The following is a 24954-nucleotide window of genomic DNA, read 5'->3' as shown; positions in this document are numbered from 1 at the left end:
CCATCCTCTACTAGAAGATTGTCCTACTATGAAGCTTAGTCTCTATTAGGCAGCGAACATTTTGACGGGAAGGTAAAAAATACAAACCCATAAAGGGATAAACCCTTCCCTCCATAGACCGCTTGGTCTGGATAGACCAGTCACTGGGGGCCTGTTTGTGCGGTGGGATTAGAAGGGAGGAGGTGGGATGGGATTCAAAAAACATAATTATTACCCATGGCAGGGATTGTACCCTGTTGCCATGGATGAGATTAATGCCCAGCTTTGTTGATAATACAGTGGTACATTGAATATATATACCCACCATCATCTGAAATTATTGATAATAACACACATATGTTATATCTAAGCCGCTCATTTGTTTTGTAACCTCATTTTATAGCATGGGCCTAAAAATGAGGTAGATCCATAACTTCTGCGGCCTCAAAGAAGTTTTCAATGGTAAGTATTCAATCCTCATTGCTTTCTATGGGGGGGTCCAATTGAGATTTAGATATACCTAGTTTTTTTGCCCATGCTCTAAAATAATCTCGATAAATGGGTGGACGGTGTAGATATAGCCCACACATTATAGTGGGACCTACACAACTTGCTAACATTGAGAGTAAAATTGGCACAAGACCCGATGCAATTCTATTTAGGGCCTGTTTGATTCGTGAAGTAAATGGGAGTTAGCTGGGAAATAAGTAATAATTACTTACCAGCGAATTGACCCTCGTTTCCCATGCACTGATTCGACGGTGTAGCCTTTTGGCGTTAAAATCGAAGATGGCTGTGAAAGGAATATAGGGCCCACTGTGATGTACATGACGTATCAACGCCGTTCATCCTGTATGTCAGCCTCATTTAGGCCATGACCTCAAAAATGAGGTAGATCTAAAGCTCTAGTGGACCACACCACAGGAAACCGTGGAAATTTAATGTTTGCCGTATAAAAATAATTTTGTGGCGCTTAGATGTTTTGGCTGAAGCTGATATTTGTGTTTATCCCTTACCAATTTTAGACTTAGCCCTAAAATCTTCTAATAAAATAGATGGACGGTGTGGATATGTCATACACATCACAATGGGGTCCACAAATGCAAGTCAACTTTTTTAGACCAATTTTGAGGTAGAATTGCATTTGAAAATCCAAACACTGGAAAAGGTAATAATGAACTTTTGCAAAGGTACTTTCCAATTGCCTTGAAAACAAACAGGCTCTTAATGTAATTCCAAGCTTTTCCACTCTTCCCAACATGGAGTGGTACTGGCACAGAACCAGATGAATCCCATCCCACCCAATCCCTTCTAATCCCACCGCCCAAACAGGCCCTAAATAGACAGTCAACCCTCGAGTTTCTCATTCTCATGATCAATCTCAATGCCTAAGGTCAAAGGGATTCGATTCAAAACGAGTCGCATCTGTCTTTGCCATGATCAACACAACACATGCACACACAATCGAATTTGAGCCAAACACTACTTTTGGCAGGCCCGATGGTACATATGTAACTTTTAGTTCAATGATATAACAATACGATTAAAAGCATTATCCGTGTAACATTACCCATCGGTAGAAGCCAATTCTCCAATCCTCCTAAATCTATGGTCATTAAAGCAAACAAGACAAGCTATCTTACGGCATTCATGCACATCAATCTAAAGGGTCAAAATCAGGGTGCCCCAGGTACATGGGACCTGGCCCACAGTCATGTCTATCAATCCAAAGGGTCCAAATCATGGGTCCCACTATAGATGAGGCCTGGTTGACTATTTACACGGATGACCCTTAAATCTAATCATCATCTGTTCATTGTCAATGGTTTTCTTTTCTGCTTAAATTGTTCATATGATGGTGACCAATATAATTTTTTGCACTGGATTGGTGCAATTTCAGATTATACGACCCATATATAAGAGAGCATTTGGTGCATAGTATTAGATGGGATTAATGACACGTGGGATTTCCGTAGTTTTTATAAATCAGCAGTGAGAAACATCCCAAATTCACGTGAAATGTAGCTGAAGGCAGTGTTGTTGTTAGTAAGATTGGCGGGTTTGACCATGATATATAGGCTATATCTACACCATCAATTCATTTTTCAAGATTATATCGGGGCATGATAGCAAAAATCAGGTAGATCCAAAGCTCAAGTGGACCACACCATAGAAATTAATGTGGATTGAAGACTAACCAGTCAAAACTCCTTAACGCAGCTATAGAAGTTTTTGATCAAGTTGATATTTGTGTTTTCCCTCCATCCAAGTCTGCATAACCTTATGAACATACTTGGATGGCATATAAACATAATGATGAGACTTAGGAAGGTTTCAATGGTGAGTCTCATTGTCTCACTGCTTTCCACGATGTGATACATGTAAACTTTGAATCCATGTATTTTTGGGTTAACACTGTGAGGTGAATAAATGGTACAGATATAAGACATACATTACCTTGGGTCTACAATAGTTGTTGACGTAATCACAGCACTAAAAGAGTCAGTTATGACGTACAAGGTGTACTTTTTAGAATGGCGGATTTTCGCTGCAGCAGTTGCTCAACAGGAAATTTAATAGCAATCTTGACCGTAAATAATCATTGCGCTGGACCAATTCTATCCCACCAAATTTCAGTGGATGCCTACAGAAGCGGATTGGCTGGTGTACCACACACCGGCTAAACATTTAGCGTAGGTACATGTCGTCCGTAGAGGGGAAGTGGATTAGCTGGGGTACTACACACCAGCTCTAGAGAGGTTGTATTAACGTCAGCAAATTCTATGGGTCCCATCATGAGGTATGTGTTATATCCAAACCGTCCATCCATTTGGCGATCTCATCTTAAGGGTTGAACCAAAAAATAATACAAATCTAAAAGATCAAGTGGACCAAACTGCAAAAAGTAGTGGGAGATTAAACGCTTACCATTGAAACCCTTTTGGGAGCCACAGAAGTATTGGATCAATATGAAATTTGTCTCCTCTTGATCCATGTATTTTTGACCTTATTAACAGATTGGATGGAAAATAAATGTTATGGTGGACCCTGCGAATTTTTTAACAGTGAAAATCATTATCCTCTCTGCTATTTTTGGTGTGGTCCATTTGAACTTTGGATATGATTCATTTTTCTTCTGATGCTCTAAAATGATCTCTAAAATTGGATGAGCGGTGTGGATATAATAAATACATCTTTGTGGGGCCATGTAACTTTGATCTCCTTTGAACCTCTCGTACTACACGGAGCTCGAGGAGCAGCGTCGGCGCTCGTCTTCGTGCGACACGTATTTACACCAGCTATACAGCTGGTGTGTGCTATGCCAACCAATCCGCTTCCGCAAAGATGAGTGCACACTCCTCAAGCTCTAGGTTGTACATGGCCCCACAAAGGAGATCAAAGTTACATGCCCCATAATGATGTATTAATCCATTTTTTGAGATCTTTATAGTATCCACAGAATGAATTATATCCCAATGATCAAATGGACCACACAATAAATAGCAATGGAGATACTGATTTTCACCATTAAAAATTTCGTAGGGTCCATCATCACGTTTATTTTCCATCATGAACAGATTGGATGGAAAACCAATGTTATGGTGGGCCCTACGAATTGTTTAACGGTAAAAATCATTTTCTCTGATGCTATTTTTGGTGTGGTCTAGATAATCCTGGGATATGATTCATTTTTTGGTTAATGCTTTAAAATACGCTTTAAAAATAAATGAACGGTGTAAATATAATAAATACATCACTATAGGGCTATGTAACTTTGATCTCCTTTGAACTGTTCGTACGACTCAGAGCTCGAGGAGGGTAGTGCTCGTCTTCGCAAGGCATGTACCTACGGCAGCTATATAGTGGTGTGTGGTACACTAGCCAATCTACTTCCGCATGCAGGGGTTATGTGTAAGGAAGAAGCGGATTGGCTGGTGTACGTCACACCCGATATATACCTGCTGTATTTATGTCAGCAAGTTCTGTGGGTCTAATTATGAGGTTTGTGTTATTTTCAAACCATCCATCCATTTGATAAGATTGTCTTAAGGCTTGAGACGAAAAATAAGACAGATGTAACTGTCAAGTTGACCACACTGTAAAAAGCAGTGGGGGATTGCACGTCTACCATTGAAACCCTTTTTGGGGTCATAGAAGTTTTGGATCAATATGAAATTTGGTTTTCCTCTTCATTCAAGTCTTTGTGACCTTATGAACAGATTGAATGGAAAAAAAACATTATGGTGGGCCCTACGAAGTGTTTAACGATAAAAATCACTATCTCTACTGCTATTTGTGGTGTGGTCCAGTTGATCTTTGGATATAATTCATTTTTTGAATAATGCTCTAAATTGATCTCTAAAAATAAATAAATGGTGTATGCATAATAAATACATCATTGTGGGGCCATTTAACTTTGATCTCCTTTAAACCGTTTGTATACCTCGGAGCTCAAGGAGCATCAATGCTTATCTATGCATGACACATACCTACAACATTTATATAGCAGTGTGTGGTACACTAGCCAATCCGCTTCGGCATGCAGGGGTTATGTGTAAAGAGGAAGCAGATTGGCGGGTGTACCTCACACCAACTATATACTTGCTGTTTTTATGTTAGCAAGTTTTATGGGTTTGATTATAAGGTATGTGTTATATCCAAACTGTCCATTCATTTGGCGAGATCGTCTTAAGGCTTGAGATGAAAAATAAGACAGATCTAACTATCAAGTGGACCACACTGCAAAAAGCAGTTGGGGGTTGAACATCTACCATTGAAACCCTTTTTGGGGTCACGGAAGTTTTGGACCAATATGAAATTTGCTTTTCATCTTTATTGAGGTCTTTGTGATCCTATGAACAGATTATATGAAAATTAAATGTTATGGTGGGGCTTACGAATTGTTTAACAATAAAAATCATTATCTCCGCTGTTATTTGTGTTGTGGTCCAATTGATCTTTGGATATGATTCATTTTTTAGGTAATGTTTCAAAATGGTCTCTAAAAATAGACTAAGAATGTATATATAATAAATATATTACCGTGGAGCTAGCTAACTTTGATCTCCTTTGAACCGTTGGTACGCTTACCATCAGCAGCATTTATATATAGCTGGTGTGTGGTACACCCGCCAATCTGCTTCGGTGTAAGGATGCCATACCTCTTTTCAGGGGCTGTTTGATTTCTAATTTCCTGGGTAAATAAGTAATTATGACTTACTCCACATACAGGCTTTTGAAATTCGGTTCATGTTAACCATGTTATTACTTATTTATATATGTGGGCCCCGTCATGATATATGTGACTTATCCACACCATCCATCCTTTTTAACAGAAGATTTTAAGCGCGTACTTTGAAATGAAGCAAATCCGAAGCTCAATAAGGCTACACCTTAGGGAACAATGATCTTAAAGACATCAATGGTTGAAAGTTTTCTCCCTAGGGCCTACATTGATGTTTATTTGTCATCCAACCTGCTCATAAGATCACACAGTCGTGAATAAAGGGGAAACAAAAATATCAGCTTGATCCAAAACTCGTGAATAAAGGGGAAACAAAAATATCAGCTTGATCCAAAACTCCTAGGGTCCTCAGGAAGCTTTCAATGATAGGAGTTCAATTCTCATTGTTTCCTGTGATGCGGTCAACTTGAGCTTTGAATCTGTCCCAATTTTTCTGATCATGCCCTAAAATGAGATGTCTAAAGGGATGGACGGTGTGGATAAGAGACACACATCATAGAGGGCCCCACGATTTAACTTTTTTCTTTTCCTCTGGTGAAGTAAGTAGGGTTATAAACGACAGGTGGCTGTAAACATTACGTTGGAAAATCAACCGGAAATACAAAGGTAAATGATTATTGCTCATTTACCTGGAATTACTGCAGTAATGAATACGGATCCTTTGCTTGTGTAAAGCAGTAAAACTACGGCTGTTGCAATATAATTGGCCCGTTTGATTATGTATTGGATAATGCGTTCCTGATAGGGATAGACCGATCACCGTACGGTAAGGCGGATAGAAAAGTCCTACAAAAAAGCAGAAGAGTAGTGGTTTTGACGAGCAGATGATCCGGACACCTTTTAAAAAAGATTATGTCAGGGGAGCCTTTGGCGTCAGGAGTGACTTAAGAACAGGATCCGGATTCCTTTTTAAAAAGATTATGTCGGTGGAGCCTTCGACGTCAGGAGTGACATAAGAAAATAAATAAGACCCAAAATTTTCCCGCTGTCACGAATAAACCACACGACAAGGTGAACAATGTCCAGTCGAACCAAACTTTTAATTACAAGCTGTTATATCTGCGCAGAATGCCAGAATCCAAACGGTCCGACCGGTACCATCAGGACCACCTGGAATATTATTTCCTTTTTTAAAAAAAAAAGAGACTAAAAGACACGTTTGATGGGTTACACCACAGAGAGAAATTGACAACCACCTATCCATACAAAGTACACGTACGTAAATAAGATGATTGGATGGCCCTGTTTTTTACTATCTTCATAGTCGAGTAAACCTTTTTAATGGAGCAGATGCCATGAACGCTTGATGAGTTGATTGATATTCATGCGCGAGTTGTGTAATGAATTTATGACCCAGGTGGCCGGTTAGCCTTGCTCATTTCTATATATTGCAGAGGCGTCCCCTTACTTACCTAAAAATTATACTTACCCGCTTCTACTATGAGTTATTGCACGTACCTACCCATGCTATAAGATCCTTCATTAAAAAAAACCCTTTCAAAAGCTTGGTTCGAAACATGTGAAGAGCACTGTCGTGTATACATCTCATCTAACTTCCGTTCCACAGCTAAAAAAATGGACAACTATAAAAATGAGACTAACCTAATACACCCATATGCGTGGGAGACCTTATGGTCGGGCGTACCTTGATGTATGTGACTACATCCACTCGGTCCATCTGTATTGAAAACTCATTTTAGAAGACGATCCAAAAGATGAAATAGATCCATATCTCAGATGGACCATGGTATTAGGAAACAATAGTAATCAATCATTAAAAGCTTCTTGAAGGCCACAAAATCTTTGGATCAAGATGATATTCGTGTGGTCTTTGTGACCTTATCAATTGGTTGGATGGAAAATTAACATTTTGGTGGACTCTATGAAGTTTTTAATGGTGTGGATTCAATCACTACTATTTGATGTGGTGTGGTCCACCTAAGATTTAGGCATGCTTCATTTGGGGATCATGCCCTAAAATAAGCTTTGAAAATGGATGAACAGTGTGGATTTAAAACGGATAGATCACTGTTAAAGTCCCACCCACCTCGATGGATCGGGGTCTCACCAAATCCACTCCCCACCTAATAAGTAGGTGGGCTGCATCAAATAAAACAACTGAGAACTGGCCAAAAACCTCCAAAGTCACGTGGAGTCAGCCAAATGCTTAGTCGAATTAAGGGTGTCGCATTTTCATAGTAGAGAGTGGTTTAGCCGAATGTTTTTTATCATTTAATAATCAAACTACTTCCTAATCTGATCATGAGAAGGTGGTAAAACAGTCAATTGCTTGGAGATAACGATGCTAATAGATGGTATTTCATACTATCAATGCACCTTGTAATCTCCAAGAAACTCTTGGAAAGAAGGGAGGTATCTGTAAAAATCTAAATAGAAATGGGGCGTGTATAATTCTTTATATAAAAGTTACGTCCATCCTTGATAAGGTTGGAATGGACCGTATAGATTTAAGACACATATATCAATGTGAGTCCCACAGTGGGACCCTGACTGTGGGCCCATGATGTATGTGACTACATCCACTCTATCCATCCGTATTGAAATATCATTTTAGGGCATGATCTTCAAGTTAATTAGCAACCCATTAAAAACTTCCTGTGGGCCATAAAAACTTTGGATGAAGATTGTACTCGTGTGGTGTCTTCACATAGGTCTCTGTGACCTTATCAATAGGTTGGATGGCAAATAAATATTTCGGTAGACTCCGTGAATTTTTTAATGGTGGGGATTTAATCACGACTGTTTCCGGCGGTGTGGACCAACTCAGATTTCGGCATGCTTCATTTCTGAGGTCATGCTGTAAAATGAGCTTTGAAAATGGTTGGACAGTATGGATTTAAGAAAAATACATCACCTTGAGCCCTGCGGTCAGAGGTCCCACCCACCCGGGTGGATCCTGGGTCTCACCTAATCCGCCCTTACAGAGGTGCGCTCTTGATAGGAAACGGATTGGCTACTCCCCCTGACACCAGCTCCGTGGCTGGTGGTCGGTGCTCTGTGGGCCACACTATGATGTATGTTTTTCATCCATTCCGTTCATCCATTTTTACAGATCATTTTATTGCTTGATCCCAAAAATTAGAGGGATATAAATCTCAGGTGAACCACACCATATGAAAACATAGTGATTGGATATCAACCATTAAAATACTCCTATGGCCCAATATACTTTTTATTTGACATCCAATCTGTTGATTAGGTCATACAGGCCCAGATGAAGAGAAAAAACAAATATCAGCTTGATCCAAAACTTTTATGGCCCCCAAAATATTTTTAATGGTCGACCCTCATTCAACACTGTTTCCTATAATGTGGTCCAGTAGAGATTCGGATATATCTCATTTTTGTACATATACTGTAAAATGATATTTAAAAACAGATGGATGGACTGGATGAAACACATACATCATGGTGTGGCCCACATAGCACCGACCACCAGCCATTGGCTGGTGTCAGGGGGAGTAGCCAATCCGTTCCCCTCTTGATATGACACGGATTGCGTCCTAACCCCGCCCGGACGGTAATCCGTCAGGACAGGGCTCTGTGGGACCCGCCGTTCAACGATTTTTTCAGATAATTTTAATATTGTACTAAAAAATGAGGCAAGTCAAAGGCTTAAGTAGACGACACCAACGAACCTGCACTGATAATGACCACCATTGAAATCTTTCTGATGGCCAACATGATGTTTTTTGACCATACAACCTCAGCTTGATCCGAAACTTCTCCGGCTCCTAGGAAGTTTTTAATGGTGGACGTTTAATCCCAACTTTGTGGTCCACCGCCTTGGACCTGCCTCATTTTTTAGCTCACACATTAGAATTATCTGAAAAAAGCTTTGAACAGAGTGGTTAAAACACTTACATCATGGTGGCCCCACAGAGCCCTGCCCTGACGGATTACCGTCCTGGTAGGGGTAGGACGCAATCCGCGTCCCTTTTAATGGAACCCTCCGGGCAGTTCGTGAGGCCCATGTGGTGCATGTATCACATTCAAACCGTTCATTGGATGCGTTCCCTCGTGTCACCTTGAGGGCCTGAAAATCAGCTTGATCAAAATCTCTGGTTGGCCATGGCACAGGTAACAAGGTGGGAAGCGATACCTACCCTTGATTCTTGCTGTGACCTAGGTGTAATGTGAGGTCACTCATCTGATGGACAGTTCAGATGTTACGAATAAATCCGGTGGGCCACACTTCTGCCCCATGCTATGGTAACTTATGGTGCTACGGGACAGCATTCTGTAATAAACCAAAAGCTTGGAGCAAATAATTCTGTCGACTTTTCAAGGATGTGGATTGCAATATCTGGTCATAGCAAACGCGTCCCCCAAATCCTAAACCAAAAGCATCTATCTCAGCTCAATGGCAAGAGTAGGAGAGAATCAACTTCCACAAGCCCATCACTTACTGCTCTTCCCATGCCCATTCCAAGGCCACCTCAATCCCATGCTTCAACTGGCCACACTCCTACACTCCAAAGGATTCTCAATCACCATAGTTCACACACAATTCAACTCTCCCAATCCATCCAATTTCTCCAACTTTCATTTTGAGATCATACCTGACGGCTTATCAGATGGTCTGCATCCCATGGATATACTTTCCATCATCAACGTAAACTGCGCTGCCCCGTTTCGAGCCGTCCTGGCTCGTATGCTATCAGACAACCGGCGTGGCCCAATCACATGTGTCATCACCGATGATGTGCTGTCCTTCACTCAGTCCATTACAGATTCTTTGAAGGTTCCACGGATCGTCTTAGTGACTTGCAATGCTACGAGCTATGTTACCATTTCAAGCATTCCAATGCTCCATCAGAAGGGATACTATCCAATCGAAGGTGTGTATTCAACCATATTATAAATTATGAGAATCTATTTTAAAAAAAATCATTATTTCGGACACCAATGATAAAATAAAATAAAAAGAAATGTTTTATTGAGAGAATTTCAATCTTTTTTGCGTCCTCATCGAACTGAGCTATCTCATCCTTTCATGGTAGGGCTATAAACTGGTCAGGTCCAATAGCACCCGTATATGGCCTAACCGGTCCAGATCATTTCGGGTACAAGCCTAATTCTTGAAGACCTAGACCTGGATTCTCGGCCACCCATTGGGTCGTTGGATCTTGGTTTTAAGTTGGGTTTAGATCAAATAAGAACAGTACATGGATCAGCCCACTTGATGGATGGATTAGATAACGCATGCACAGTGTGTGAATGGGGCTTGGGAAATCTAGTTTTGTTGTTAGAATCATCAGTGTGTGTGTGTGTGTATATATATATATAGATGAAATAATTAGACGAACGGATGAGTCCGTTGCCTTTATAATTTTCGCTGGTCGAAAACTTATTTCGCAAAAAGCGACTTTTTACTGTTCGGCAGCTGCTATTTTTACCAAAATACCCTTTGACTGTTAGGGTAAGCAGCCGTAGAAGAGGGGGTATTTTGGTCCTTACGGCTCCTCCCGTATAATCCTGGGTCTAATTTCACTATTAAGGGCCCGTTTGGCCGGGTAGATTGGAAGGGATGGAATGGCATTAGGGTGGATGGCATGGATTTCTAGGTAATGATGGTGTTGTCAGTGGATTGTCCTGAGATCATGAGATTGCTATATCCACTCTGTTTGGCCCGCCCGGCCAATCCGAGGATTAAACCTTCCCATTCCTTCCAATCCCTCGAACCAGAACCAAAACACGTCCCAGGAAAATTTGAATGGATTAGGGTGGATTGGATGGGATTTAAAGGTAATGATGGTGTTGTCAGTGGATTGTCTTAAGACCCATGGGATTGGGATCAGATCACCGACTCTAATTGGCACGCCCGCCCAATCCTGGGATTTAACTTCCAATCCCTCCCAATTCCATCCAATCCCTTCCAATCCGACTGGCCAAACGAGCCCTAAGGTTTCTTTGCAGGGAATGAAATTGCAGGCTGAAACTTGAGGTCTATACGCCTCAAGAACCATATATATATGGGAAATGGTACTATAAGGTTGAGTGCATAGAATCATAACATATGGTTGAGTCGTCTCTTAGTATGAGCCATTGGATGATAAACATTCAAAATGTGCAGGTAGATGCGACAATGTCTCCGGAAAGCTTAATGTGATATAAAGTTAGTTAGGGCCCACCCTCATGTTGTGAGAAATCCAAACTATCCATCTGTTTTTTTATTTCACGTTAGGGCATGAGACAAAAAAGGCATATCCAAAAATCACGTAGGCTTCACGATAGGAAATAGTGAGGAATGGATGTTTGTTGGTGAACATTGGTGGGTTACATAAATTTTGGATTGAGCTAATATTTTTGTATCTCAGTTCATCCCAGTAAGAATGACTATAGATGGCATAAAAGAATAATGGTAGACCTTGGGAAGGTTTCAACAGTAGGCATTTAACTACTCACATTTTCTTGTTGTGTGGCCAAGTTGAATTATAAATATACCTCATTATTTTTCCCATGTCCTAACATGACTAGAAAAAATGAATGAACGTGGTGGATTTCACATAAACATTATAATGGGCCCACCTATTTGTGTAGATAAAAATTCCATCCCACACAATCTAGAGGACAAGCTGTCTGCGAGGTGATTATTCAATCACCACTGTTTCCGATAGTATGGTTTACCTTAGAATTGAATCTTCTTTATTTTTGGAATTAGGACCCAAAATTGTCTTCCAAAATAGATGGGCCATGTGGGTACATAATATTTAGATCAAGTTGGGCCCCACGATGAGGGACCCACTGTCCTAGGTTAGGCGAAGGCCGCACCTAATTTGCTCCCTTCCGCAGGGCGCGGATTAGCTACTGACAGGTTGAGTAGTGAGACTAGCTACTGAAGTGATGTCACCAAGCTCCATGGGCCCCACCATGATGTATGTTTTGTATCCACACCTTCCATCCATCTGGAGAGATCATTTTAGGGCAACATCCAAAGAACGAGTTAAATCCAAAGCTCTAGTGGATCCTAGCACAGAAAATAGTGGGATAGTGACGCCCACCATTAAAAACTTCTAAAGGCCACATAAGTTTTAGATCAAGCTAATATTTGTGTTTTCTCTTATTTCATGTCTTAAAAAAAAAAAAAAAACTTTTGAACAGGTTGGATTTCAAATAAACATTATGGTGGGCTTTAGGATAGTTTCAACGGTGGGAATCACTCTCCCCATTGCTTTCTGTGGTGGGGTCCACTACAGATTTTTAATTGCCTCATTCTTTGGCCCATGCCCTAAAATGATATCTAAAAATGGATGGACGGTATGGATATAACACATACATCATAGTGGAACTCACGTAACTTGGTGACGTCACTTCAGTAGCCGACTCGCTAATCAACCTGTCAGTATCTAATCCGCGTCACTTTCCGCGTGGGAAGCGGAAAGGCTAGTGTTGCCACAGGCCACTGACCGTGTTGTCGTCGCTAAGTTTTGTGGCCCCACCATGATATGAGTATTATATCTACACCGTCCATCCATTTGAAAAAATCATTTAAGGACATTAGCACAAAAATTAAGTAGATCAAAAGCTCAAGGGGACCATAACATAGAAAGTAGTAGGGATTGAACGCCTACCATTGAAAACTTCTTGGGGCCACAAAAGTTTTGAATCAAGATGATATTTGTTTGGTCCCTTCATCCAGTTCTGTGTGACATTATGGACTGGTTGGATGTAAAATAAACATTATGATGGGCCTTAGAAAGGTTTTAAGAGTGGGCATCATTGTCCCCACTTTATGTGTTGTGGTCTACTTGAGGCTTGGATCCTCCTGAGTTTTACAGTAGCGCCTTAAAATGATATCTCAAAATGGATAGACGGTATGGATATAACACATATATCATGGAGGACCCCACACAATTGGTGACGGCAGCACACCCCAAGATTGTATAACTCCGATTTATCCGATTTTGGCCTCTTTTTTTTTTTCGGGATGGCATCTCCACTATATATTTTGAAAATTTATCATCCAACGGCTCACACTAAGACATGACTCAACTGTATGTTATGGTTCTATGTGCTCGACCTTATAGTACTATTTTCCTATATATATATATGGGAAAATGTAATATGCCCTCGACTGCATGGTACCTTTCTATGAGGTCGAGTGCTGGCAACACAATAGTGGTCGGATGTTGAAAATTCCAAACCAATGGTGAGATTTTATAGGATGAGTGGAGAAACAAAACTGATGAAACCGGTTATTAAAATACCACTCCGTGTATTTCATGCAAAAGCCTTTAACATGAAGTACTGCTATGGAAACCTAGGTGGGGCCTACCATGGGATTTTTTGAGAAATCCACCCCGTCCATCTGTTTTTCCATATCACTTAAGAGATTGAGCCTAAAATTGAACCAAATCCAAGTCTCAAGTTGATCATATCACATGAAACAGTGGGAATAGTGATTTCAACCATTGAAATCTTGCTAGGCCCCCACAGTGATCTTTATTTGTCATCAAATCTGTTCATAACATTCTATAGACAAGGATGAAGAGAAGAACAAATATAAGCTTGATCCAAAACTTCCGTGGCCCCTAAGAATTTTTCAATAGTAGACATTCAATTCAACTGTTTCATGTGCTGTGGTCCATTTAAACATTCTATATGATTAATTTTTGGGCTCAGTCCCTAAAATTATATGGTAAAATGGATGGACGGAGCGGATCAGATACATAAATCATGGTGGACCTCATAGATTTTACTTAGCACGCTAAGCATGGTGAGTTACTCGCTGTGCAATCTGCTTCCGTCAAACAGGGGCGCGGATTAGCTGCTGAAAGGTTGAGTAGCGAGACTGGCTATTGAAGTGACGTCACTAAGTTCCGTGGCCCTACCATGATGTATGTTTTGTATCCACACCTTCCATCCATTTGGAGAGATCATTTTAGGGCAATATCAAAAGAATGAGTTAAATCCAAAGCTCCAGTGGACCCCAACACATAAAACAGTGGGGACAGTGACACCCACCATTAAAAACTTCTAAAGGCCACAAAAGTTTTAGATCAAGCTGATATTTGTATTCTCTTATTTTATGGCTTTTTTAACTTTTGAACAGGTTGGATTTCAAATAAACATTATGGTGGGCCTTAGGATAGTTTCAACGATGGGAATCACTCTCCCCGCTATTTTCTGTGGTGGGGTCCACTACAGATTTTTTTCTACCTCGTTCTTTGGCTCATGACTTAAAATGATATCTCAAAATGGATGGACGGTGTGGATATAACACATACATCATAGTGGGGCCCACAAAACTTGGTGACGTCACTTCAGTAGTAAACTCGCTACTCAACCTGTCAGTATCTAATCCGCGTCTATCAAACAAGGCCCGTTTCGGAAACTGATTGGTTACTCCCCAGCCACCAGCCATGGCGGGTGGTTGGTGCTTCTTGGGTCCCACAATGATGTATGTGTTTCATCCATGCCGTCCATCTATTTTTCTAGATCATTTTCGGGTATGAAACCAAAAATAAGGTATATCCCAATCTCAAGTGGACCACATTACAGGAAATAGTGTTGATTGAACATCGACCATTAAAAACTTTTTGGGAGCCAAAAAAGTTTTGGATCAAGATGATATTTGTTTTTTCACTTCATCTATGTTTGTATGACCTAATCAACAGAATGGATGTCAATTAAACCGTACAGTGGGCTTTAAGAGGATTTTAATGGTGGATATCCAATCACTATTGTTTTCCTGTGGTGTGGTCCACCTGAGATTTATATCCCTTTCATTTTTGGAATAAAGTCATAACATGATATGTAAAAATGGATGAACGACATGGATGAAGCACATACATCATGGTGGTGCCCATAGAGCACCGACCACCACCTAGGTTGATCTGAAACTTCTCCATCTCCCAAGAAGTTTTTAATGGTGGACTTTCAATCCTCAACTTGTGGTCCATTTGATCCCTTGACCTGACTCATTTTTTTGGATCATATCTTAAAATGATATGAGAAAAACGGATGGATGGGGTGGATTTCTCAAAAAACCCCCACTATAGGCCCCACCTAGGTTTCTAGGGCAAGACCTTCATGCGGGAGACTTTTATAGGACATATAAGAGAGAGAGAGAGAGAGAGAGAGAGAGAGAGAGAGAGGCGATTTCACCAGTTTTGTTTCTCCTCTCTCCTATAAAATCTCACCTTTCTCCCTATAAAATCTCAAAGTTCTTTTGAAACTTTCACCATCCGACCACTAGCATAGTGCCAGCGCTCGACCTCATGAGAAGGTAATATGCGATGGAGCACATAGTACCTTTATATATATATATATATATATAGACATACACGCATGGGATTTAATCATACTGGCCTCGTTGTATGGTTAAATTCTCGAAAGGGATTCAACCTTTCAAATATTTTGAGGGGCCTTTTGACAAGCTTTGGAAATTTTTTCAAACTAAAATGCCCTTGTTATTGGATTAGTAGTTGTACGGTTTAGAGTGCGGAAGTAGTTACGTGTTATTGCGAAAGAAGTTACGCGTTATTTCAATCCCGAGAAAGTGACACGAACGAAAGCCTTTTTTAACATGGGCAAGCCCTAACTTGTGGGGCCCACATTGATGTATGTGTATAATCCATGCTGCCCATCTTTTTTGCAGTGTCATTTTAGGGCTAGGGCCCAAATATCAGCCTAATCCAAAGCTCATGTGGGCCACATAATAGAAAATAATGGTGATAATGACACCTACTATTGAAACTTTCCAGGATCACTTTGATGTTTGTTAAAAGTGGACACCGCCAAAGTCATGACTTTTTCGGCTGGCCGACAAGGTGAATGGAATGGATCACCTCATTGTGGGCCTTAGGCTATAACACCAATGGGTAGCTTTTCATTTGGTAGTAAAGGAAGTGAACATATGTCACAACCACGACCCATATAACATGATAACCACGACCCATATAACATGACAACCACGACCCATATGGGCCGTACTTGTGTGGGGCCTCCATTGATGCATGTGTATAATCCACACCGCCCATCCTTTTTTCCTTGTCATTTTGGGGCTGGGAACCAACCTAATCCAGAGCTCGTGTGGGCCACATAATAAAAAATAATGGTGACAATGGTACCCAGTGTTGAAACTTTCCAGGCTCACTGTGAGGTTTTTAGAAGTGGACACTGCCCAAGTTAGGACTTTTTGGGCCCACGGCGAGCTAGCTGACAAGGTGGATGGAATGGATCACCCCATTTTGAGCCTTAAGCTATGGTACCAATGGCTAGCCTTTCATTTGGTAGTAAAGGAAGTGAACATGTCACAACCACAACCCATATAACATGACAACTACGACCCATATAACATGACAACTACGACCAATGACAACCACGACCCATATGGGCCTTGCTCATGTGAGGCCCACATTGATTCATGTGTATAATCCATGCCGCCCAGCTTTTTTGCCTTGTCATTTTAGGGCTAAGGCTAGGGGTGTACATCGAGTTGAACTGAGTCGAGCTGGCCTCGGCTCGACTTGGCTCGAACAGTGGCTAACCTTAGCACGAACTCAGCTTGGCTCGGTCCTCGAGCCTGACCAGCCAGCTCGACTCGGTTTGATCAGCAGCTCGGGCCAAGTTTGAGCTAAGATCGAGGCGAGTTCTCCATTGAGGCATTTCCATAAACACCTGAATTGCAACTTCAAAGTCCCACTGTTTTACAAACAGGGGCAATGGTTTTATAGGTATTTTCTCAAGCACCTTTTAAGTAACGTTAAAAAAAAAAAAAAACAAAAAAACAAAAAGAAAAAGGTATTTGTTTCATGTACATACCTTCCTTGCCACCAGCTAAACCTTCCTTGCCACCTTGCCACCAGCCAAACCTTCCTTGCCACCAGCCACATTTCGTTAAGGCATTTTATCAAACAGTTGGTGAGCAACATCAATGGCAAAGTAACCAAGTCACCAAACTAATTCGATTCGAGCTAGATTCGATTTGAGTCGAGTTGAGCTGGGGCCTGCTCGAACTCATTTTCAAGCTCAAAAAATCAGCCCAACTCGGCTCAAACTCAGCTTCGAACCAAGTCGAATCGAGCTTTTTCGAATCAAGTCGATCGAGCTAACCGAGCTAGATCGGTTCATGTACACCCCTAGCTAAGGCCCAAATATCAGCATGATCCAGAGTTCGTGCGGGCCACATAATAGAAAACAATGGTGACAATGACACCCACTATTGAAACTTTCCAGGTTCACTGTGATGTTTGTTAGAAGTGGACACTGGCCAAGTCAGGACTTTTTGGGCACATGGCGAGTTGGCTGACAAGGTGGATGAAATGGATCATCCCATTGTGAGCCTTAGGTTATGGTACAAATGGCTAGCCTTTATTTTGATAGTAAAGGAAGTGAATATGTGACAACCACAACCCATATAACATGACAACCACGACCCATATGACATGACAACTACGACCCATGATAGCCACGATCCATATAGGCCTTGCTCGTGTGGTGCCCACATTGATGCATGTGCATAATCCACACTATCCATCCTTTTTGCCTTGTCATTTTAGGGCTAATATCAACCTGATCCAGAGCTCGTGTGGGCCACATAATAGAAAATAATGGTGACAGTGGCACCCATTGTTGAAACTTTCTAGGCTCATTGTGATATTTGTTAGAAGTGGACACTACACAAGTTAGGACTTTTTGGGTCCACTGTGAGCTGTACGACAAGGTGGATGTAATGGATCACCCTATTATGGGCTTTAGGCTATGGTACCAATGGCTAGCCATTCATTTGGTAGTATAGGAAGTGAACATGTCACAACCAAGACCCATATAACATGACAACTACGACCCATGACAACCACGATAGGGGTGCACATCGAACCAGTATAACCGTGGAACCGAGCCGGAACCGTTGGATCGGTCTGGTTTGGTCCGGTTCTAGAGAGCACCGATTCCAGTTTCGGTTACAAAATTTTGAGAACCGTTGGATACGGATCGGTTCCGGTTTAAGGCCCTGTAAAACCGAACCAAATCATTGATCCAAACTATAGATCTAAACCGTTGATCCGAACCGTGGCCCGAATCGTCGATCCGAACATCCACTTGAGCTTTAGATTGGCTTTTTTTCTTAGCTCATACCTTAAACTATGCTGGCAACATAGATTAAAAAAGAGTGGATAGAACACATACATTATCATAATAGGCCTTGTAGAACTTGGGCCACATTATACTAGGGTGCTACTAGTTATTTATTTTTGATAATTTTTACATGATAATTATAAATATTAATTGGGTATACTTTATAAGTAGTATTGACCTTTGTCCTAACGTTGATCAAAGAGAATTTAATTGTGGTAGACTATAGTAAAAAATAATCAAATCCCATTGCATCATGCATGTACCTAGGTGCCTGCATGTAGGCAGTAACCCTAAAAGTGGGCCCACCTTGAAGTTCAGTTGCTGTAAAACCAGGCTGATTCACTCATGGGTAAGGGCACAATGTCAAAATCAATATAGTCAGATGACGCATTGGGCTGATTGGTCCGATTTCCATGCTACGCAATCAATCTTGCTGGCCTACACGTGACGCTTGGACGGGAATGAAGGGTTGTATTTGAAAGTGAAGAATAAGGGTTTTTTTTTTTTTTTTTTTAAATTGAGATTTTTGGGGTGTTTTGCATCCACATTGGGAACTCAACAGATGAATGGTGTAGATTACTGCACCATTGAACACATATGTCTGAATTCAAAACACGTGTCTGTCTCTGCCAATGTTTTCAACCAGAAATATAAGCCTGATCCAAAACATGAATGGGTCCCAAGAAGTTTTCAATGGTCTACATTCGATCCTCAGTTTTTGTATCTGTTGAAGAAACTGATGGACGGAGTGGATGTCACACGAACATCTCTGTGAGCCCCCACAGAGCTTTGGGTTACACGGGCTGCGTGCATCCCAATTCATACTTTGCGGGTGACATTTCTTTCTGTCGTTTTTTGTCATTTTCCATTGTAGGGAGAGCTCTGTGGGGCCCGCCGCTATATTTGTATGGCATCCACTTCGTCCATCACTTAAATCACCTTTGAATATGAATTGTCTCCTTCTACGAACATTATCTAACTGGGCTGGATTTTTAAAAGCCCAGAACTGTGGAACCGATCCAGAACTGAACCGTTTTTCACAGTCCGATTTTGGTTTCATTCTAGGGTGCTAATGGTCCGGTTCCGGTTCCAAAAATTGTAGAACTGTTAGGAACGGTCCGGTTCCGGTTTCACCCCAGAACCACACCGAACCGACCCGTGTGCACCCCTAAACCACGACCCATATAAGATGACAACCGCGACCCATATAATATGGCAACTCCGTCCGATGACAACCACGATCCATATAACATGACAACCACAACCAATATTACATGACTATCACAACCCATATAACATGACAACCACGACATCGACCCTTATTACATTACAACCACAACCTTAATCCGTAGCCTTTGATCTATATTTGGTAGTATAGGCAGTGAACAAGTGACAATCTCGACGCTTAACATATCACAACTCTAATCCCTAACACATCACAACCATGACAACCCCGACCCATATAAATTGAAAATGTACCATTAAAACCTCTTGGGGGCCATAAATTTTTTGGATATAACTCATTTTTGGCCCATGAAGTTAAATTAAATTCTAAATCTAATTGACGGATTGTCACTTGTTCACTGCCTACACTACCAAAAATGGATCAAAGGCTACAGATTAAGGTCGTGGTTGTAATAAAGTAAAGGTCGAGGTCGTGGTTGTCATGTTATATGGGTCGTGGTTGTAATGTGGTAAGGGCCGAAGTTGTCATGTTATATGGGTTGTGATTGTCATGTTATATGGGTCGTAGTTGTAATGTTGTAAGTGTCGAAGTTGTCATGTTATACAGGTTGTGGTTGTCATGTTATATGAGACCGTGGTTGTAATGTGATAAGGGTCGAAGTTTTCATGTTATATGGGTTGTAGTTGTCATGTTATATGGGTCATGGTTGTCATGGGTCATAGTTGTCATGTTATATGGGTCGTGGTTGTCATGTTACATGGGTTGTGGTTGTCACATATTCACTTCATTTACTACTAAATGAAAGGATAGTCATTGGTACCATAGCCTAAGGCCCACAATGGGGTGATCCGTTGCATCCACCTTGTTGGTCAGCTCACCGCGGGCTCAAAAAATCCTAACTTGGGCAATGTCTACTTTTAACAAATATCATAGTGAGCCTGGAAAGTTTCAACAATGGGTGCCAGTGTCACCATTATTTTCTATTATGTGGCCCACACGAGCTCTAGATCAGGCTGATATTTGGGCCCTTGCCCTAAAATGACACGACAAAAAGGATGGGCGACATGGATTATATATATATATATATATATATATGTGGGCCCCACAAGTTGGGCCTTGCCACGCTAAAAAAGGCTTCCATCCACGTCACTTTTTCGGAATTGAGATAACACGTAACTTCTTCCGCACTTTAAATTGTACAACTACTGATCTAAGGACAAGAGCATTTTGGTCCAAATTTTTTTTCAAAGCCTGTCAGAATTCCACCCTCAGAATATTTGAAAGGTTGTATCACTTTAGGGAATTTGGCTATATAACGAGTATGGTCAAAATCCATATATAAAGGATTTTTATTATTATAAAAATCATCCATATTTTTTTTTATACATATACCGAATAGTGCCTGAAGAAACAGATATGCTCGGTGGGCCACCGTGGGGCCACTGTGATGTATGACTTTTATTCACTCTGTCCATCCATCTTTCCGCATCATTTTATAGTATTAGACCAAAAATAAAGTAGATCCCATCCTCAAGTCGACCACAGCATTATTGAAACCTTTTTAGGGTCCACTGTGTCGTTTATTTTCCATCCAACCTGTTGATATGGTTATTTACATATGGATGTAGTGAAAGAGCCAATATCATCTTGATCCAAAACTTCTGTCGTCCTAAGAATTTTTCAAAGGTAGGAATTTAATCCCCACCGTGTGCTTTATTTGAGCTTTGGACATTCTCTATTTTTAGGATAAAAATATAAAATGATATGTAAAAATGGATGGACGGTGTGGATATAATTCACACATCACGGGTGCCCCCTCAGTGGCCCTTGGAGCCTCAACCTGTCCCGTGCTCGAAACAGGCGGGGATAGTACCTAATCCGCGCGCGGAGAGGTATTGTTTGGTTAAATCCTAATTGTTGCTAGGATCCTTGACCCGAGGATATGCGAAGGCATCCACTGGTTAGTGGGGCCAGTTTGTTGGTGATCCTGGCCATTAATCAGATGCTTCTTAATGTGGATGACAACAAGCCCAAAATCCCATCAACGGGAAAACCCTAGTCCTATCAGTAAGCCACATATAGACATTAAGAAGTGCAAGAAATGGATGGCTAGGATCTTCCTCTCTGGAATACTTTTGGTGGGCACTGTCCATCCAGAGCATTGCCTGTGGTATCAATGGTTGGGATCAACAAACCCATGGGCCAAACAGCAATATCTGTGTGTGTGTGTGTGTGTGTGTGTGTGTGTGTGAGACTCTTCTAACCATAAACAAAATTCACTAAATGTGTCTTACCAGATCCAAATTCAGAAGTCCCAGTGCCTGAAATCCCACCCCTCAGAGTCAAGGACTTGCCTGTCCCACCTCCGTCCACCGTGGGCACATTTCTTCAATTGATTGTCCGACAGATCAGTGCCACGAGGGCCTCATCAGGGCTCATTTTCAACGCTCTAGACTGCCTTGAACAGACCACACTGTCCAAAATCCAGCAGGAGTTTCGGATCCCGGTCTTCCCGATCGGCCCACTCTACAAGTTTGCAGCAGGGCATTCTGGTTCCAGCAGCTTGTTAAGTCCAGATCATAGTTGCATGGCATGGCTGGCCAAACAAGCCCCGAAATCTGTTATCTATGTGAGCTTCGGGAGTATAGCTGCAATAGACGGACCGGATCTCCTCGAGATGGCCTGGGGCCTGGCCAATAGTGGGCAGCCTTTCTTGTGGGTGGTCAGGCCTGGATTCGTTAACGGCTCGGAATGTGCCGCTGAGCTGCCAGAAGGGTTTGAAGAGGAGACGCGTGATAGGGGCCTGGTTGTCAAGTGGGCCCCACAACAAGAGGTGTTGTCTCACCCATCAGTTGGAGGGTTTTGGACACACGGTGGTTGGAATTCTACGTTGGAGAGCGTATGTGAGGGGGTACCCATGCTTTGTTGGCCATGTTTCATGGATCAAGCGGGCAATGCTAGGTTAGTGAGTCATGTTTGGAGGGTGGGAATGACACTAGAGAATGGACTGGAGAGATGTGAGATAGACTGGGCCATAAGAAGATTAATGGTTGGAAATGAAGGGAAGGAGATGAGAGAGAGGATCAAGGATCTTAAGGAGAACGTGGACCGTTCTATAAGGAAAGGAGGCTCTTCCCACCAGTCATTGGATGCTTTGATTGATCTGATCTCGTCCTTCTAAATTCTGATGTATCATTATCTTAATGGATAATAGGGTCTCAAGTTGAGGTGTAGGCTTGTATACATGTGAGATCGTAGACCGGTGATCTAGGCCGTTGAAATGATGGGCCAAATCATCAATCCCGGATGTCCCCACAAATATCCTAGATTGGTTAGTTATAGCCGAACAATCATCAGCCTGGAATTGTATGGTTAAAAAGAAAATACAACAACTGCTATTATGAGTATCAGAGGTATGTTCTTTCTCTGCAGCCATCTGCACGCTACCTTATCATGCAGGCATATCTTTTCTCTAATTTATACAGGTAATTGGAGTTGTCAAAATGGTGGACTCTAGGGGTCGTTTGGATACCACCACTCAAGTTAGTTTGATAAGCATCATGATATCATGGTAAAAGTAACTTATGTGGCAAAAACTACTTGTCTTAATGAGTAAATGTTTTCACCAACTTTTCTACCTCTCTCACAGTTCATGTCAAAGGAGGTTCTCGCTAGCCTCCATATTGAAGGAGGCCCCGCGTGATGGACCATCCACATTGAAGGTGGAGCTAACATAGTGGACAATTTACATAAAGGGTAGGCCGCACATAATGGATGACATAGTGGACAGTTTACATAAAAGGTGGGCCACACATAATAGATAGTCCACATCAAAAGTGGGCTCCACATGATTAGCAATTAATAATGGTGGGCCACACATGATGGATGATCCACATCAAGATGGGCTCCACATGATAGATGGTCCTCATCAAGGTAGGCCCTGGACAGTCCACATCAAAGGTTAGTCCTAATGATGAGTGGCCCATTCCAAGGCAAGCCTTGCATTATGGATGGCCAACTTCAAAGGTGGGGCCCGCATGATGGACGGTCCACATCAAAGGTGGGCTCTGCATTATGTGTGGTGGATATTGAAGGTGGGCCCCACATGATGGACAATAACATTGATGGTGGACCCCACTTGATGGATAACCAACATGAAAGGTGGGCCCTACATAATATGCACATTAAAGGTTGGGATATAATTGTAATGCCCGTATTTTTTTAAAAATAAAATTTAAACTTAAAATTTTAAAATTTAAATTTTGAGTGGTAAATAGATCCACCGATCTCATCATCCTTCATCTTATCGCTCGTTATACAAAACTTTCCTCATATCTCAGTCTCCCAATGAATTCTCTTTCTTAAAAAGGAAATGTAAGAAAGCGAATTCTATCAAAACTAAAAGAACTAAAGAAAAACTCGTTGAAAAAAAAAACACAAAAGAGAAAGTGGGAAGAAAGATTTTTGGAATTCGTCTATTCAGGTTAGTGTATTTTTTTCTTTATACTATAGTTAATTTGGCATGATCTATACATTGGACGGATTGGATTAATCAAATATCCATTGTGTAGGTTTAATTCATTCATGTGGTGATATGCATGACTTTAAAGCTGATGTGTAAAAGGTGAAATTTTTTCATGATGGACAGCGATCATTATGATTTGTACTGTTCATGAGTGTTATAAAACTTAATTATGTAATATTTTTAAGAATCAAACCCATTCAACACCTCAATGAATCGTACTGATCATAGATCTACCAATTTTCTTCATTTATCAAATGAAATTGAATAAATACCAGAATAATAATTCTCTACGCAAGATACAACTTGGCACAGAGAATTATATGACATAATCTAAAATGTGTGATTAAATCATCACCATTCATTAGTTTTTTAAGATTAAAATAAATTAAAATATTAAATTCTAGACCGATCGGACCATTGGATGGGCAGCATCGATCTAAAGAAATGATAGATAATGAATTATATGTTTATTCATTATGTGTAATCGTAAGATTAAAAATAATTCTTATTTATGTGATTTTAGGAAATCTTAATTCAATTTAAATCGTTGGTTCACGGAATTATCTCCACCACATCAAGGTGAGTAATCCCTATGTATTTCTCATCCATCAAGTTAAAATAGATTGATTATTTGATACGTTGTATACTTACCTTAATATAATTGCCATGTATTCTTAGTTGATTTGGATGAACGTGTGATCTCTGTATTAATATAATAATAATGATATGATTTGATTAATGTGTTAGACTATATTGATTCAAATGTGATAATCGAAATTGCTTAATATTCTCGTGCATTTATCAATTACATGCACAACACGTACTGTATTCCTAGGGGACTTCCTTGTATGATATACCTGGTAAAATCGTTATTCGAAGCCCACTATACTAGTGGAAGCCTACTCAAGGAGTGGA

General features: G+C 41.0%; 1 protein-coding gene across 1 annotated transcript; it reads left to right on the top strand.

Moving 5' to 3' along the window:
* Window positions 1–9568: 9568 nt before the first annotated feature.
* LOC131252709 (UDP-glycosyltransferase 76B1-like) lies at window positions 9569–23004 on the top strand. Its single transcript, XM_058253383.1, has 2 exons — window positions 9569–10086; window positions 21812–23004. Exons 1-2 carry the CDS (start codon window positions 9609–9611, stop codon window positions 22693–22695), a joined length of 1362 nt encoding a protein of 453 aa, XP_058109366.1. The 5' UTR covers window positions 9569–9608; the 3' UTR covers window positions 22696–23004.
* Window positions 23005–24954: the final 1950 nt, after the last annotated feature.

The sequence above is a fragment of the Magnolia sinica genome, chromosome 8 (genome assembly GCF_029962835.1).
Source record: "Magnolia sinica isolate HGM2019 chromosome 8, MsV1, whole genome shotgun sequence".
In the NCBI taxonomy this organism is placed as follows: domain Eukaryota; kingdom Viridiplantae; phylum Streptophyta; class Magnoliopsida; order Magnoliales; family Magnoliaceae; genus Magnolia; species Magnolia sinica.
Note: the sequence above shows the minus strand (reverse complement) of the source record. Positions and strands in the feature narration are given on the sequence as shown.